The sequence below is a fragment of the Brassica rapa genome, chromosome A04 (genome assembly GCF_000309985.2).
Source record: "Brassica rapa cultivar Chiifu-401-42 chromosome A04, CAAS_Brap_v3.01, whole genome shotgun sequence".
Classification (NCBI taxonomy): Eukaryota; Viridiplantae; Streptophyta; class Magnoliopsida; order Brassicales; family Brassicaceae; genus Brassica; species Brassica rapa.
Window position 1 is genome coordinate 13,869,989 of NC_024798.2, and position 17,122 is coordinate 13,887,110.

The 17,122-nt window shown below is 34.0% G+C and overlaps 2 protein-coding genes across 2 annotated transcripts; both read left to right on the forward strand.

Moving 5' to 3' along the window:
* Positions 1-1,204: 1,204 nt before the first annotated feature.
* Positions 1,205-3,115, forward strand: LOC103864648 (F-box/kelch-repeat protein At1g64840-like; the record flags this gene model as incomplete). Its single annotated transcript, XM_033289375.1, has 1 exon — positions 1,205-3,115. A coding segment is annotated over one exon (1,140 nt), but the record flags the coding sequence as incomplete, so codon positions are not given.
* Positions 3,116-6,526: 3,411 nt separating this feature from the next.
* On the forward strand, positions 6,527-15,477 carry LOC103864584 (F-box/kelch-repeat protein At1g64840-like). The gene is made up of 2 exons (XM_033289376.1): positions 6,527-6,541; positions 11,569-15,477. Exons 1-2 carry the CDS (start codon positions 6,527-6,529, stop codon positions 12,718-12,720), a joined length of 1,167 nt encoding a protein of 388 aa, XP_033145267.1. The 3' UTR covers positions 12,721-15,477.
* The last annotated feature ends 1,645 nt before the right edge of the window (positions 15,478-17,122 follow it).

Consider the following 17,122-nt stretch of genomic DNA (forward strand, 5'->3'; position numbering starts at 1 on the left):
GGCAATTTTTCCTTTTCTTTTTCTAAAAAGAAACAAGAAATAACGTTTGTGAAAAGTTAACCAATCTCAACATTTGTAATATAATAATCCCTAAAATCTATAGAAAAAATATATATTTTTCCCCCACTTGAATCGTTCACAATCTTCATTCGTTTTCAAAATTTGATCGTTGCTGAAGAGAACTCAGATAAGAAGTCGTTACCGCATGAAGAGCATCACACTTTTAATAGTGTTTTCACATCTAAACTTCTTCTAAGTTCAAAAAAAAAAAAACATCTAAACTTCTCTACCTAAAGGGTTTAGGTTCCGAAAAAAAAATTATTAATGCATCATTTTTTATAATAAATTATTTTTCATAACTTTTAATTAATAGAATTTCAATAAACACAATTATTTTTTTGGAGTTTGTAATTTATCATTAAAAATGTAAAAAATTAAATTTTAAAAAATTATTTTTCTAAAACGCAACTTTTTTCTGAAACGGAAAGAGTGTTTTTTATAATATTTCTTACATCTTCATTTTAAATATAAATAAAACAGAATATTTCTTACATCTTCATTTAAAATATAAATAAAACGGTTCTGGTAAATTACAATGAAAAACTAACGGAAACCAACGTTAGTTGCATAAGCACAAGTTCAAAACTATACCAAACCATATTCAATTTTATATTATTGTAACCAAACCAATTTCAATTTTATTTTATAAGAAATAAATAATTTGTTGACCAAAAAAAAAGAAAGATCTAATTTAATTTTAAATTCTAGTTTGCATAATCTATTAATCAGAATTCATAAATAAGATAAAATAAAAAATTTAGCAAAAAAAAAAGAAAAAAAATAATTATTTAAGAAAAAAAATTAATGTGCTTTTAATAGAGTTTGAACGGGAACATACGTTAGCATGTTTTATTTATACAGGTTTTGACTTTTGAACGAATTTTGGCTGAAGAGATTTTAATTTTTAAACGGACATACATTCAAAGACGAGATTTTATTGACTTTCCGTTTTCCAGACTGTTATACGATTAATATATATATGTAGTAGAAATTATGAGAAATCGAAGCAATCAGCTGAAATGGCAGAGCCTACAACGGAGAAGGAGACATCATCAGTGATGTCAGACTCGTCTCTTCTATCAGATAGTGTAATAACAACTCTTCTCTACTAAATTTGATATATTCTTGTTGTTGTTGTTAATTAAATCTCTTTCAGGTTTCAAAGCTGTCTCTGTCTCCATCAGAGAACACAGTGTCCGTAGTACCGGACTGGTCTCTTCTCCCTGAAGAGCTACTCCACGTTATCTCCAAGAATCTGGAGGACAGTTTCGATGTTGTTCATGCTCGCTCTGTTTGCACCTTGTGGCGATCCATCTTACCCTTTCCTTCTTACCTATCACGCCCAAGTTACTCTCTTCCCACACTCGATAACAAAGGCTCGTGGAGCCTCGAGAAGATCCCTCTCTTCCTCTTTAGACCCCAACGAGCTATTGCTGCCGAGTCTGCTGCTTCAGAGTATTTCTTGGGAGGGATAGGAAGAGATGAGTCAGAAGAGCTTCCATCTTCTGATCCAAGGTTGATGAACATGCTCGACTGCCAGATCTTCCCTCTTGGCCATCAGTACCGAATGATTGGTTGCGATGCTAAAGAGTACAGAGGCGTGGCTGCTCTTCCGCTTAACAAGGAGGGAGGAGGACATTTTGTTGTTCTCCTCAACTGCACTAGTGTTTTGATGGTGTTAAGAAGTAATGAAATGAGGTGGAGGCGGTTTCAGACACTCTCAACAGCTACGTGCGATGATTTAGTCACTTTTAGAGGCAGGTTTTATGCACTCTTTGTTAACGGAGACGTTTTCGGTTTCGATCCTCATTTCCTGGAACTGACTCCCCTGGTACGCTTGGAGCTTCTCAACAGTGCGTCATCCACGTCTCTGGTTCCATCTGGTGATGATGAACTTTTCCTGGTTGAGCAAATCATCCCTCTTAATGGCAATGCATTAGACTTCGATCGGTTAACGCTAAGAGTGTGTAGGCTAGATGTGGAGGCTGGTCAATGGGTCGTGGTCAAAGATATAGGAGACCGTGTGTTTATTATTGGAGACTTGGGAACTGTCTCTTGCTCAGCTATAGAGCTCCCTGATGGTTGTGGTGTGTGCGTGAACTCAATTTTGTTTACTTATGGGCCAGGCAACGTAACATACTCCTACAAATATGAAGACGACCTCAACTGTTGGAGATATTCAAGAGAGAAACGTGTGACTATCCTCAGCTTGTCACAAATTTTATTAATTAAACTTAAAGCGCTACAACGTTTTCAACCGGAGGCATGCTCGACGGTAAGATGAACATTAATAACATAAAAGCAATAAAACATAGGATAGAAGTGTTACAAAGAGAGACTAGCTCAAAGTAGAGAAATCTGCGGATGATCTTCACTTGAATCCTTGAAACCACAGCTCGAGAGAGCTTTAAATAGTCTAAAAAGACGTTGAAATACCCTAGTGAAAGGGGTGGCAAACCGACTGAGTCTAGCACACCCGTCAAACGAAAGAGAACAGCTCTACAACCGTCTTTGTTGCCTCGGGAGACTAGGTGAATCTCAATACATCCGTGTAGCAAAAAGATCGGTAAGCAAGATGGTGAAGCAGTTGAAACTCTTTTCTTCTCCAATTCCATTGGTGACCTTGACACTGAAACGAAAAACATGGATGACATTGTTGGAGCTTGAGCAGCTGGGGTCAGAGACTTCATTAGAGTAGCTTGGTCAGAGAGAGTTGAACCATAAACTCCGGTTCTAGAAACCTCATCCGGAAGAGCAAAGGATGTCGTAACCAAAGAGATGAGGCTCATCGTGACAGTTATTGGCTCGTTGGAAGTGACAGCGAACATCGACTTCCCCAAACAAACAATGACAAGCAGAAATAAGTGTATGAATTGGACCTTTGGCTCATGTGCATCGATGGTAGAACCGATTGACAACTTCGACTTTGAGGTCGAGTTCACCTTCACAGAAACGCTGAATATGATGAGAAGTGATGATAGAGCAGAGGTTTTAACCGATCCAAGCCTTTGGACTTTGGCATTACCGTACGAGAACCAAAAATATTTAATCAAATCAAAACTTTGCAACAAGGCATCAACATCTTTCCTGTGTGGATTGTGTGGTCGAGCGTTTGGATCTGTTATGAGATGAGGCAGTGTGGACATAGGGGTCGAGGTCTCTACAAGGGTAGGAGGCGATAAGATGCTCTTGCTGATCTTCAACGGTGGGGTGGGGCTGAGGTCAGGCTGAGAAAGAGGACACTGATATTACCGTATCGATACCCATAACTCTCATTGAAACCTAAGCTAAACCGCAAATCTGTACTGCGTTGAAAGACGGAGCTAATGGAGGATCTGCGGTGGGTGACAGGAGGTGGTACGAGCCTAACATCAACACATGACCTTGCAGTTGTCGGAGATGGCAAAAGATCTACTCGGTAAATCTTGTCTCCATAGAGGCCTTGGTGAGTCGGTGTTGCCTCGATGGGTACATTCCCGACATTATCAAGACCAGCAAGGTTGTTGACGAAGTTTGGTGAGAGGTGATGGTTGTAGCCGGAGGTGGTGGGCGGATCTCGACTCCGAACTGTAGAAGAATCGATTTTACACGACAGAGAGCCGCCTCCTCGCCCAGACCGGCGAAGGTTCACCGCTGTGGTGGAGGAGTCTGAGTCGGAACAGCAATGAAAAGCGGCGGAGTCGGACGAGGCTGGGGAGCAGCAGAACGGAGAAAGGACGTAGATTAAGGGATCTGAAGCGGCGTGGAATGATGAAGGCGCTTTGGAGATGCGGAACCGAACAGATCTGGCGAGTCTACGCTCGGGATGAGTGGATCTGTTGGTTCCGCTTGGACAGAGAGGTGCGGCGCCGAGGAACAGAGGAGCTAGAGAGATGGCGGAGATGGGAGGAGTGGGAGTAGCAGTGGTGGCGAGGAGGCCAAAATTGACTAAGACGATGAAATAAAATGACGACATGAAACCAAACAGACGACGAAGTAGATGAAGAGTGGGAGAGAGACCAGCGGCGACGCCGGCGAGCTCAGTTGCCGATGGCGCCGGGAAGAGGAACGGCGGACGACGCCTAAAGACTCGTGCCTGGGAGCTTTTTCAAACTAGGGCGAACCACAACTGAACACAGACTAGCTATTTTATAGCTATCTTCAAGTTTTCAAACCCCTAGTGTAAGGTATCCATGAATATAGACATCTTTCATAAATAAGTGCAACTTTCATTTTTTTGAAATTGCACTTGTTCCTTTTCTTTTACGGCATAAGTGGATTGGTCAATCTATCTTATGTATGACTATGGATCTACTCCAACTATAGATGTGGGGGACTCTGTCTCTAATATGTCCGCTCGAGATGATGGCTTTTTGACCATCGACCTCGGAATGTTCGGACAAGGATCGAGGACCAACTTTAGACTGAGTCAATGTGGATCGGGTTGGATTGCATGGATCGGGCTGTAATACCATGTTAAGCTAGATGAGCTTCAAAGTTAAAACTAATTGGTGATAATTGGATTGGTTCATCTATCTTATATATTACTAGATCTCTTTCAACTATCGATGTGGGACACTTTTTCCCTAATAAGGATCCCTTTCAACTACCGATGTCAGCGACTTTGTCTCTAATACGTGCTCTCGAGATGATGGCTCTTTGAACGTTAATCTCGGAATGTTCGAGTAAGGATCGATGGTCAATTTTGGGCCTAGTCTATGTGGATCGGATTAGATTGCATGAATTGAGATCTAAATATTATGCCATTTTATTTTCAACTAATGCATGCAAACTATATACAAAAAGTGGAAGTCCATTTAATCTGATGATCAATGAAGAGTTTATTTAGTGTTGTTTTACATTATAGTCTTTAGAATAAAATTTTTACAGAATAATAAACACCTAATATTAGTTTATTGTAACTTACAAAACAAAAGATATTGCATCATCAATAAATAAATTATATATGTTTGTCTGTCTTTTTTCAACGAAGTAAAAAACCAGAACATGTGTAGTTATAATGTTTAGGGTTTAGGATTTACATAAAATAATGAGGAATCGAAACCATATATGAATTTAATGTAATTCTTAAATTATTATGATGTTTAGGGTTTCCGTGAGTAAGGTATTTCACACAATTTATAATTTATTTAACTGAACATCCTTTCAACTATTACAATAATTTGTATCTTCCCAAATTGTGTTACTATTTTTTTTTATCTTATATATGCAAATCCCCTTATTATTATTTGAGGAACATTATAAAGAACTAACATTTACTTCATATGTTTATTTCAGCAATGTCATTTCGTACGTGGCAGCTCCACAAGCTCTCTCACATGATATATGCAAGAACCCTTAGTTAACTAGATTAATTACGATATTTGCTATTGCTCATTACATTACAAAAATGAGATATACTATTAGATTCGTGACTAACAAAATAAATAACCTTACCACCCTAACATTTAATGCTTAAACGTTGACTAACAAAATGCATACCTACATGGAAACTACATACGCTTTCATTGTTTAAACGTAAGCAGCTTTGAATATACGCAACTATTTCATTACGGGATAAGCAGAGATTCTTCGTAGTTTATTTCATTATCATGCATCATATAGCATTTTCTATATAGGTAGCCCACATATATATATTTTATTTTTGGAACATTTTTTACTACATATATATAAATTCAATATAAATTTCTTAATCGCAAAATCACATTTTTATATGACTAATTTAAGAATTTTTATATGAGAAAGTTTAAGAACTTTTTTAATACGTCCACATTTTTAATACGTCTAATATATTTTTTCAGAAGTCGATTACAATTTCAAATGTTCGTACACGTTAACCATGATTTATCATTTCCATAATTATAAATGTAATATACCATTGGAGATCGTTTTATTATATTTTTGTGTCAATACTGAGCATCAAAGGCACGCTACTTAAATACGTTGATACGTTATTTGCCATAATTCCTGAATCAAATGTGAACTGTCGATCACGGATGAAATAAATTATTGCCAATCACCGAGAATTACGTGACAAAACATGATGGACGTGAAAAGAGGAGCTTTCTATATATGGCCTTTGACGGATTTGTTTTCTTTGCTGATTGATACGATATCATCACGACAAAGTGAAAACAAATATCTAATCGTCCATATTTGATTCTTACTCTTAATTGTTCTGACCAGATCGAATGTAGCATTCCTATTTTACTTTAGCAAACATATCCCACTGCTATGTAACATGGCAAGTAATATATTCGCGCCTTATTTTGAATACTGAAATATCATTTTGTAATTAATGATATCATGCATACCCTATATCTAGGAGCCTTTCATATATAAATATTAAAGGTGTTATTCTACATCTCCTCACAATTGTCTCCTTCTCAAAACACTTTTAGCTTTACATTCTAGTAATCACAACAATTGTTTTAACTTCGTTGCCGACTTGAAACCCTTTAAATGTATGTGGAGAGTGAAGGTGAGTATTGTTCGATTGTGGAAGCAATACTTTATAACATATAATATTTTTCTATGACTTTTAATTTTATAATATCTACAAATTCAAAGTGATAATATCTTTAAATCTACTCTCACTCTGCATAGGGCGCGGATTATCACCTAGTCTTATAATAAATGTGGAAGCTCATTTGATCCAATTACGGACCAACTTTTATTTCTTATTTTACATTAAGGTTTTGAGATTGGATACCACATGACACTAATTTTGCAAATTAATAAAATGATTGATATAAATTTTCAATATGGTATAAATACAGTTGTTCATTACATAAAGTTTGTGAGATAAAAATAGAGATGCTTATTGTATATATAATACAACCAGAAAAAAATTGTCATTATTTTTTTATAACTTATTCTTAGGTTCACCCCTTCAGGTGAACCTTTAGGTTCACCAACCAATAGGATTGTGTTATTTCATATTCAAAATTTTTTAAAAAAGGAAACAAAATATTTTCTCAAGCTATAAGTTATATTATATTTTTAAAATAAAAAGGTAAAAATAAGTAAATTAAAAAAAAGTAGTAATTAAAAATATATATTTTTAACATCCTCAGCAAAATACTAAACCCTAAATCCTAATCCTTAATCCCTAAACCCTAAATCCTAAACCCTTGGGTAAACCCTAAACCTTTGGATAAATCATAAACTTCAAATCAAAAACACTAAACACTCAAAGGTTTAGGGTTTAGGGTTTAGGGTTGAGGATTTTAGGATTTAGTGTTTTTGATTTAGAGTATGATTTATTCAAGGGTTTAGAGTTTTCCCAAGGGTTTATAGGGTTTATGATTTAGGGTTTAGTGATTAGGATTTAGGGTTTAGTGTTTTGCTGACGACGATAAAAATATTATTTTTTTAAATTCGTTTTTCTCTAACTACTATTTTTTTCTAATTTTTTTAACCTTTTTATTTTAAAAACATAATATATCTTGACAATATTTTGTTTCCTTTTCTAAAAGATATCGAATTTGAAATAATGAAATCCTATTGGTTGGTGAACCTCTAGGGGGTGAACTTAAGAATAACTCTTTTTTTATCTATGTAGAAGTGAAAGATACTGACTCCGCTATAAAGCTATGCATCATGTTTTCAACTTTCGATTGTTGGAACCAACTTTCAGTTTGTTGTTTTATTTTATTAAAATACAACTGAATAATTAAGCATAAAATATAGGAAAATGGGTTAAAATAATTTGTAGAATATAGAAAATATGTTTTTGTATGTACTATCATAATACAATGTAATAATAAATTACAAAAGGAAAATATTAGAGAAAAGATGTGAAATAATTTGTTGGTATATCAGGTATGTGTATATAGAGGAAACAAATACAAAAGTTGGCAAAATACAAAGATAGTCAAAAGAAAAAAAAACTTAACAAACAGAAACATTGAACATAGCGTGCTGATAAGACCGTCTTTATTTTTTGGTGCTATATATATCTATCTCTTTCTCTCTTCTTCTCCAACACATCTTACTCTCTCCTATCAAAATTTTCTCTTTTTACAAATTTCACCAGCTGTGCTTAATCTTTGGCAAACTTTAGTGGTTCCAGGTCACACCTTTCAATTTACCTCGAAGCGATTCTTTTTCCGGAGAATTCTCTTCTTTTCTGGTGTGGTTACTAGCACCATTTTGGTCATAACAGTACTAGATTAGAAGAGATTTCGACGAAAAATGAACCGCTTCGAGGTAGAAAACGAAAGATTCAATGGTTGATTAAGTGTTTATTTAGCATTCATACATTATAGTGATAGTTTCATCTGATTTTCTTCTTATAATATAATTGCATAAAAATGAAGAATCTTACTTGATACAATGGTCGATTAAGTGTGTATTTAAAATTTACACTCTATTTTTGGATTGAGTTCCATATATTGAAAACTTTCAGATAATGATGAGATATTTTAAAAATATAGTATGATGGGAAAACGGTCATTTCATACCCAACATGTCGTGATATGTTCAATTCATATCCGATATATATAGTCGTAATAAAACATACCCGAACTTTAAAAAATTTCAAATAACATATCTAACATTTATTTTATTGGCCAAATCAAACCCTAGTCGCTACATCAGCTGACACATTGTCTAATTTTGATGATCTAGATGCTACGTCATCTAATTTTACTGACGAAGATACCACATATACATGTGGCATTTTTGTCAATAAAATTAGTTAGCGTAACATCCAAATCAGCAAAATTATATGATGTGGTATGATAACCAAAGTATGATTTGACTAAAAAATAAACATTAGGTATGTTATTTGAATTTTTTTAAAGTTTAGCACGGCCATATAAATCGAGTATAAATTGAACATATTACAATATGTTGGATATCAAATGACCATTTACCCTATTATTGTATGAGCAATCTTTCATCTTTGTTTTGTATTTCAAAATCCATATATATAACTATTTTACTAACATTCAAATATTAAAATAGATTGTACAACCAATGAATATTACTGTATTTTATTTTTTGTTTGCAAACTATCGACGAAGAGGTTATTTAGTGTTGTTTACTTTATACTTGGGATTCAGTTCCCATAGAATACAAATTTTGCAGAACCACAAAAACATATTTGATAATTATTTTCAATATGATGTAAATACTCATGTTTCTCGTAGCTTTTAAATCCCCCCCCCCTCTTCCTGGTGTAAAAATATTAATGAACCCTTAGTCCAGTGGTTTAACCATAAGTATTAACCAGTGAGCTTCCAGAAACTTTCTTAATTTTAATTTTTTTTATATAGTATTAACCATAAGAAACATAAGGGTGTTTAATTTTCAAAAGCCATTAAACTTGAATTTATGGTAAACCAGGGGGTGTCCGCGCTTCGCGCAGAATATTGTTTGATCTTGAGCCGTCACCATCTATGTATTTTGTTTACTTTTCTAGTGTGCAGTGCTTCTCACCATCAATGGAAAAAAACTCACCTATGTGTAGAGCTGGAAATTTGAATCATTCCCCGCGGGCCCCGCCTCGTTTGACCCACCGCGGGGCGGGTGCGGGTTGAACCATTTGAAATTTTTAAATCGCGGGTGCGGGTTCGGGGCGAGATTATATTGAGCGGGACGGGTGTGGGTCAGCCAATATTATCTGATATTTATTATAGATCAAACATATTAGTTCCATGTTGTGCAGTTGTTTCTTACGGTGTTGTATGTTATTTCGGTCAATATTAATCCTCTTTTTCCTTAGATTTTGGCTAAGGTAATTATAAAACTGCATTCTCATTGGGTTGAGTCAGAGTTTAGTTGTCATTGATGTTGTTTTCCTCGTCGTTGGTTTGCCGTCGATAGTCTCTGCTCGTCTTGGTTTTTAAAATCTGGTTTTTGGTGATCTTACTTCTATGCTTTTTTTCGTAGCTCGATGATGGCTCCACGGTTTGTTGATTTCATTTTGTCTATTTTTATCTTTTTTCTCTCATCTCGTTGCACCTTTCATCGCTGATCACGTCTTTGGTGGCTCTCCCTTTTGCCATATTTGCTACTCCAGGTTTAGATAGTGTTTTTCTCTATATATGCTTTGTGCACTTAGAAGGTTATTTATGTTCTCAAGCTTAAGCTTTAGTTTCTCAGTGGTTGGCTTCCATTCTCTCCCGCTCAGATTATTTATCTTCTTCTCATGTATCTCTTGGTGTAGGTGTGATGAGTTAGTCTTTTGAAGCTTTGGTTTCTTCTATTCAGAGTTTTGTGGTTCTTCGCTGGCATGGACGCTTTGTATGTGCTTGTTTAGTTTGTGAAGTGCTCCTTATCTTTTAGCTGGTGGTTGTGCTTCCGGTGCTTTAGACATGCGTCTTTTTGTTTCGTGGTGACTTTGCTCTTCAGATAATTATTCTTTCTCTGATCCGCTTTTTTGGCTTTTTGCGCTGGTGCTTGATCATGATCCTTTGTGTTCTGGAGATTGATTTGTCTCATATTTTATCTTTTTATCTTTTTGTGACATATGCTTATTTTAGCCAAGACATTCTATGGTAAGATGAGATAGGCTATCTTTTTTGTTGACTTTTTTTCAGCTTCAAACATTCATTGAGTTAGTTTTAATATGGTATTTTGCTCTCTTTTTTAATGACCATGGAAGTTTTATGTTTAGATTATATATTGCATTCTAATTTCTTTTTATTAGTTTGGTCATTTTATATTTTTAATAGTTAAATAAATATATAATTTGTAAATTAAATAATAGAAAATGGTAAAAAGTAATAAAATAACAAAAGTTTATGTTATTTTTAGTTGTGGATAAATTAAATATGTAAAATAAATTTCTATTTTTTTATTCATCTTGAATTTTAGTGAACAATAAAATAGATTACCAAACTTCATACGATAACAATTAGTGCGAAAAAAATTAGATAGTACATCATTAGAAAATACTTAGCGAAATTGCAATAATCTAAAGAAGAAAGACCTAAAATGTAAAAAAAAAATATGGATAACACGTGTTGAAAAACCCTCATGTCACTTGTTAGAAGAAGGAAAAACGCCAACTATATATATATATATAGATGAACAACAATAAGGTTTTCCATTTTTAGGAAATTTCCTAGTTAATCAGTTTCTGAAAGTTTTTTTTCTTTTTTTTTTGCTAAAAAGTTTCTGAAAGTTTCCTTCAATAACAGGAAATTACGTTTGTGAGAAGTTAACCAATCTCCACCGTTGTAGTAATCCCTAAAATCTGTAGAAAATAGAAATTGAGATTTTCTCCCACTTGAATCGTTCACAAACTAAGAAACAATTATCTCGGTCAACCAATCTCTTCTTTATTTTTCGTTGGTTTTCAAAATCGGACCGTTACGGAAAAGAACTCAGAGAAGTCGTTACCGCATGAAGAGCATCACAGTTTAAAAAGTGTTTACACATATCTTTCTCTTTTATCTGGTTTTAGGCTTCTTTACTTTTCTAGGGTTTAGGGTTCAAGTTTCGAAAATAACAGTATGTTCCATTACCAAACATGGAAGAACCTGCCGCTAAAAAAAGAGATCATCAGCGTTATTGCCAGACTGGTCTCAGCTCCCTAAAGAGCTACTTGAGATTATCACCGACAATGTGAACTGTTTCGATATTGTTCATGCTCGCTCTGTTTGCACCTCGTGGCGATCCTCGTTTCCCTTTCCTTCTTGCCTTTTACGCTCCAGTTACTCTCTTCCCACTTTCGATAAGCTCTCCCTCGAGACAAACGAAGAAGGCACGTACGTCCTCGGGAAGATCCCTTATTTCCTCTTCAGAGTCCGAGCTCTTACTGCTGAGTCGCCTTCCGAGTATTTCTTTGGAGGGATAGGACGAGATGAGTCAGAGGAGCTTCCATGTCCTATTCAGTGCTCAGTGAAAGTGAAGATTCAAGGATCTGACCCAACCTTGATGAAGATGAATGATTGCCAGATCTTTCCTCTAGGCCATCAGTACAAAATGTTCGGTTGGGAACTTAAAGATTACAGAGGTGTTGCGTTTCTTCCGCTCTACAAGGAAGGACGTGGAGGAGAATTCGTTGTGCTTCTCAACTACTATTATGGAAAGCTAATGGTGTTAACAAGTGTGGAAATGAAGTGGAAACGGTTTGAGAAACTTTCAGAGACTTTATGCTCGAATGTGGTCACTTTCAGAGGTCGATTTTACGTATCTTTTCTTAGCAGAAGAACCGTTGTTGGTATCGACCCTCATTCGCTGGAGGTGACTGACCTGATGCCCTTACCACAAAGTGGTTTAAACTTTCTGGTTCCATCTGGCGACGATGAGCTTTTCCTGGTTGAGGTAATGGTACCGTCTGGGGACTTCGATTTTAACCGGTTCACATGTAACGTTAGTAGGCTAGATGAGAAGGCTGGTAAATGGGTCAAGGTCAGTGATTTGGGAGACCGTGTCTTGGTTATTGCACGCTTGGGAAATGTCTCATTCTCGGCTAAAGAGCTTCCTGATGGGTGTGGTGTGAGTGGGAACTCAATTGTGTTCACCAATTGGCCACAAGATGTAACATTATTCTATAAATATGGACCATACAAAGGAAGTGCGGAAGAGCTTCCTGATGGGTATGGTGTGAATGGGAACATCAAGACTGTTTGGAGAACCTCAAGAGAGAATAGTGGGGTGATCCTCAACACATTTCCGGTTGTGGCTCTCCGGGTTGAGCGCTAAACTTGCTTTGGTTACCAAAGACATTCTCTTGCTTTTGTTTTTTTTTCATATCTTAAACAAACTTATCTTTGAGTTTAGGTTTAGGTTATGTGATCTCTGATGTTAGCCATTGTTCTGGATTGTGCATCTTGTGACATGGTGATATAGATCACACGAGTCGTCTTAATAAATAAAAAAATGTTTCAAAACTATTCCTCACAACCTTGCTGTTACCACACACACAGCTTTATATGGAAATAATCGTCTTATGAACTCTTTCAAACGTGTCTGGCAGTGTTCTTGACCTAGCATGTGTTTGAAAAAATCAGTTTTAGTCCCAAATCATATGAAAACTTTGAACTCCATCTAACTGATCAGCAGAATATGCACAACGGTGGCTTGTTTGGACTTCCGAGCCACCTTCATGGCTACAACAAACATGTAATAATTTACATTGCATTATCGTAAGATGTGTCATGTCTATCTCTTAATTTATGCCTTGGACTTGGAGACTAAAGTTAAGCAAACAAAACTAAAGTTAAAGACAAGTTTGGTATGTTTGAGATTCTGTTTTCGTTACATTTGTATGAAGAGTTTATTTAGTGTTGTTTTACATTATAGTCTTTAGAATAAATTTTTTACAGAATAATAAACACCTAATATTAGTTTACTGTAACTTACAAAACAAAAGATATTGCATCATCAATAAATAAATTATATATGTTTGTCTGTCTTTTTTCAACGAAGTAAAAAACCAGAACATGTGTAGTTATAATGTTTAGGGTTTAGGATTTACATAAAATAATGAGGAATCGAAACCATATATGAATTTAATGTAATTCTTAAATTATTATGATGTTTAGGGTTTCCGTGAGTAAGGTATTTCACACATTTTATAATTTATTTAACTGAACATCCTTTCAACTATTACAATAATTTGTATCTTCCCAAATTGTGTTACTATTTTTTTTTATCTTATATATGCAAATCCCCTTATTATTATTTGAAGAGCATTATAAAGAACTAACCTTTACTTCATGTGTTTATTTCAACAATGCCATTTCGTATGTGGCAGCTCCACAAGCTCTCTCACATGATATATGCAAGAACCCTTAGTTAACTAGATTAATTACGATATTTGCTATTGCTCATTACATTACAAAAACGAGATATACTATTAGATTCGTGACTAAAAAAATAAATAACCTTACCACCCTAACATTTAATGCTTAAACGTTGACTAACAAAATGCATACCTACATGGAAACTACATACGCTTTCATTGTTTAAACGTAAGCAGCTTTGAATATACGCAACTATTTCATTACGGGATAAGCAGAGATTCTTCATAGTTTATTTCATTATCATGCATCATATAGCATTTTCTATATAGGTAGCCAACATATATATATATTATTTTTGGAACATTTTTTACTACATATATATAAATTCAATATAAATTTCTTAATCGCAAAATCACATTTTTATATGACTAATTTAAGAATTTTTATATGAGAAAGTTCAAGAACTTTTTTAATACGTCCCCATTTTTAATACGTCCAATATATTTTTTCAGAGGTCGATTACAATTTCAAATATTCGTACACGTTAACCATGATTTATCATTTCCATAATTATAAATGTAATATACCATTGGAGATCGTTTTATTATAGTTTTGTGTCAATACTGAGCATCAAAGGCACGCTACTTAAATACGTTGATACGTTATTTGCCATAATTCCTGAATCAAATGTGAACTGTCGATCACGGATGAAATAAATTATTGCCAATCACCGAGAATTACGTGACAACACATGATGGATGTGAAAAGAGGAGCTTTCTATATATGGCCTTTGACGGATATGTTTTCTTTGCTGATTGATACGATATCATCACGACAAAGTGAAAACAAATATGTAATCGTCCATATTTCATTCTTACTCTTAATTGTTCTGACCAGATCGAATGTAGCATTCCTATTTTACTTTAGCAAACATATCCCACTGCTATGTAACATGGCAAGTAATATATTCGCGCCTTATTTTGAATACTGAAATATCATTTCGTAATTAATGATATCACGCATAGCCTATATCTAGGAGCCTTTCATATATAAATACTAGAGGTGTTATTCTACATCTCCTCACAATTGTCTCCTTCTCAAAACACTTTTAGCTTTACATTCTAGTAATCACAACAATTGTTTTAACTCCGTTGCCGACTTAAAACCCTTTAAATGTATGTGGAGAGTGAAGGTGAGTATTGTTCGATTGTGGAAGCAATACTTTATAACATATAATATTTTTCTATGACTTTTAATTTTATAATATCTACAAATTCAGTGATAATATCTTTAAATCTACTCTCACTCTGCACAGGACCTAGTCTTATAATAAATGTGGAAGCTCATTTGATCCAATTACGGACCAATTTTTATTTCTTATTTTACATTAAGGTTTTGAGATTGGATACCACATGACACTAATTTTGCAAATTAATAAAATGATTGATATAAATTTTCAATATGATATAAATACAGTTGTTCATTACATAAAGTTTGTGAGATAAAAATAGAGATGCTTATTGTATATATAATACAACCAGAAAAAATTGTCATTATTTTTTTATGACTTATTCTTAGGTTCACCCCCTAAGGTGAACCTCTAGGTTCACCAACCAATAGGATTGTGTTATTTCATATTCAAATTTTTTTTAAAAAGGAAACAAAATATTTTCTCAAGCTATAAGTTATATTATATTTTTAAAATAAAAAGGTAAAAATAAGTAAATTAAAAAAAAAGTAGTAATTAAAAATATATATTTTTAACATCCTCAGCAAAATACTAAACCCTAAATCCTAATCCTTAATCTCTAAACCCTAAATCCTAAACCCTTGGGTAAACCCTAAACCCTTGGATAAATCATAAACTTCAAATCAAAAACACTAAACACTCAAATGTTTAGGGTTTAGGGTTGAGGATTTTAGGATTTAGTGTTTTTGATTTAGAGTATGATTTATCCAAGGGTTTAGAGTTTGCCCAAGGGTTTATAGGGTTTATGATTTAGGGTTTAGGGATTAGGATTTAGGGGTTAGTGTTTTGCTGACGACAATAAAAATATTATTTTTTTAAAATTCGTTTTTCTCTAACTACTATTTTTTTCTAATTTTTTAACCTTTTTATTTTAAAAACATAATATATCTTAACAATATTTTGTTTCCTTTTCTAAAAGATATCAAAATTGAAATAACGAAATCCTATTGGTTGGTGAAACTAGAGGTTCACCCTAGGGGGTGAACCCAAGAATAACTCTTTCTTTATCTATGTAGAAGTGAAAGATACTGACTCCGCTATAAAGCTATGCATCATGTTTTCAACTTTCGATTGTTGGAACCAACTTTCAGTTTGTTGTTTTATTTTATTAAAATACAACTGAATAATTAAGCATAAAATATAGGAAAATGGGTTAAAATAATTTGTAGAATATAGAAAATATGTTTTTGTATGTACTATCATAATACAATGTAATAATAAATTACAAAAGGAAAATATTAGAGAAAAGATGTGAAAGAATTTGTTGGTATATCAGGTATGTGTATATAGAGGAAACAAATACAAAAGTTGGCAAAATACAAAGATAGTCAAAAGAAAAAAAAACTTAACAAACAGAAACATTGAACATAGCGTGCTGATAAGACCGTCTTTATTTTTTGGTGCTATATATATCTATCTCTTTCTCTCTTCTTCTCCAACACATCTTACTCTCTCCTATCAAAATTTTCTCTTTTTACAAATTTCACCAGCTGTGCTTAATCTTTGGCAAACTTTAGTGGTTCCAGGTCATACCTTTCAATTTACCTCGAAGCGATTCTTTTTCCGGAGAATTCTCTTCTTTTCTGGTGTGGTTACTACCACCATTTTGGTCATAACAGTACTAGATTAGAAGAGATTTCGGCGAAAAATGAACCGCTTCGAGGTAGAAAAAGAAAGATTCAATGGTTGATTAAGTGTTTATTTAGCATTCATACATTATAGTTATAGTTTCATCTGATTTTCTTCTTATAATATAATTGCATAAAAATGAAGAATCTTACTTGATACAATGGTCGATTAAGTGTGTATTTAAAATTTACACTGTATTTTTGGATTGAGTTCCATATATTGAAAACTTTCAGATAATGATGAGATATTTTAAAAATATAGTATGATGGGAAAACGGTCATTTCATACCCAACATATCGTGATATGTTCAATTCATATCCGATATATATAGTCGTAATAAAACATACCCGAACTTTAAAAAATTTCAAATAACATATCTAACATTTATTTTATTGGCCAAATCAAACCCTAGTCGCTACATCAGCTGACACATCATCTAATTTTGATGATCTAGATGCTACGTCATCTAATTTTACTGACG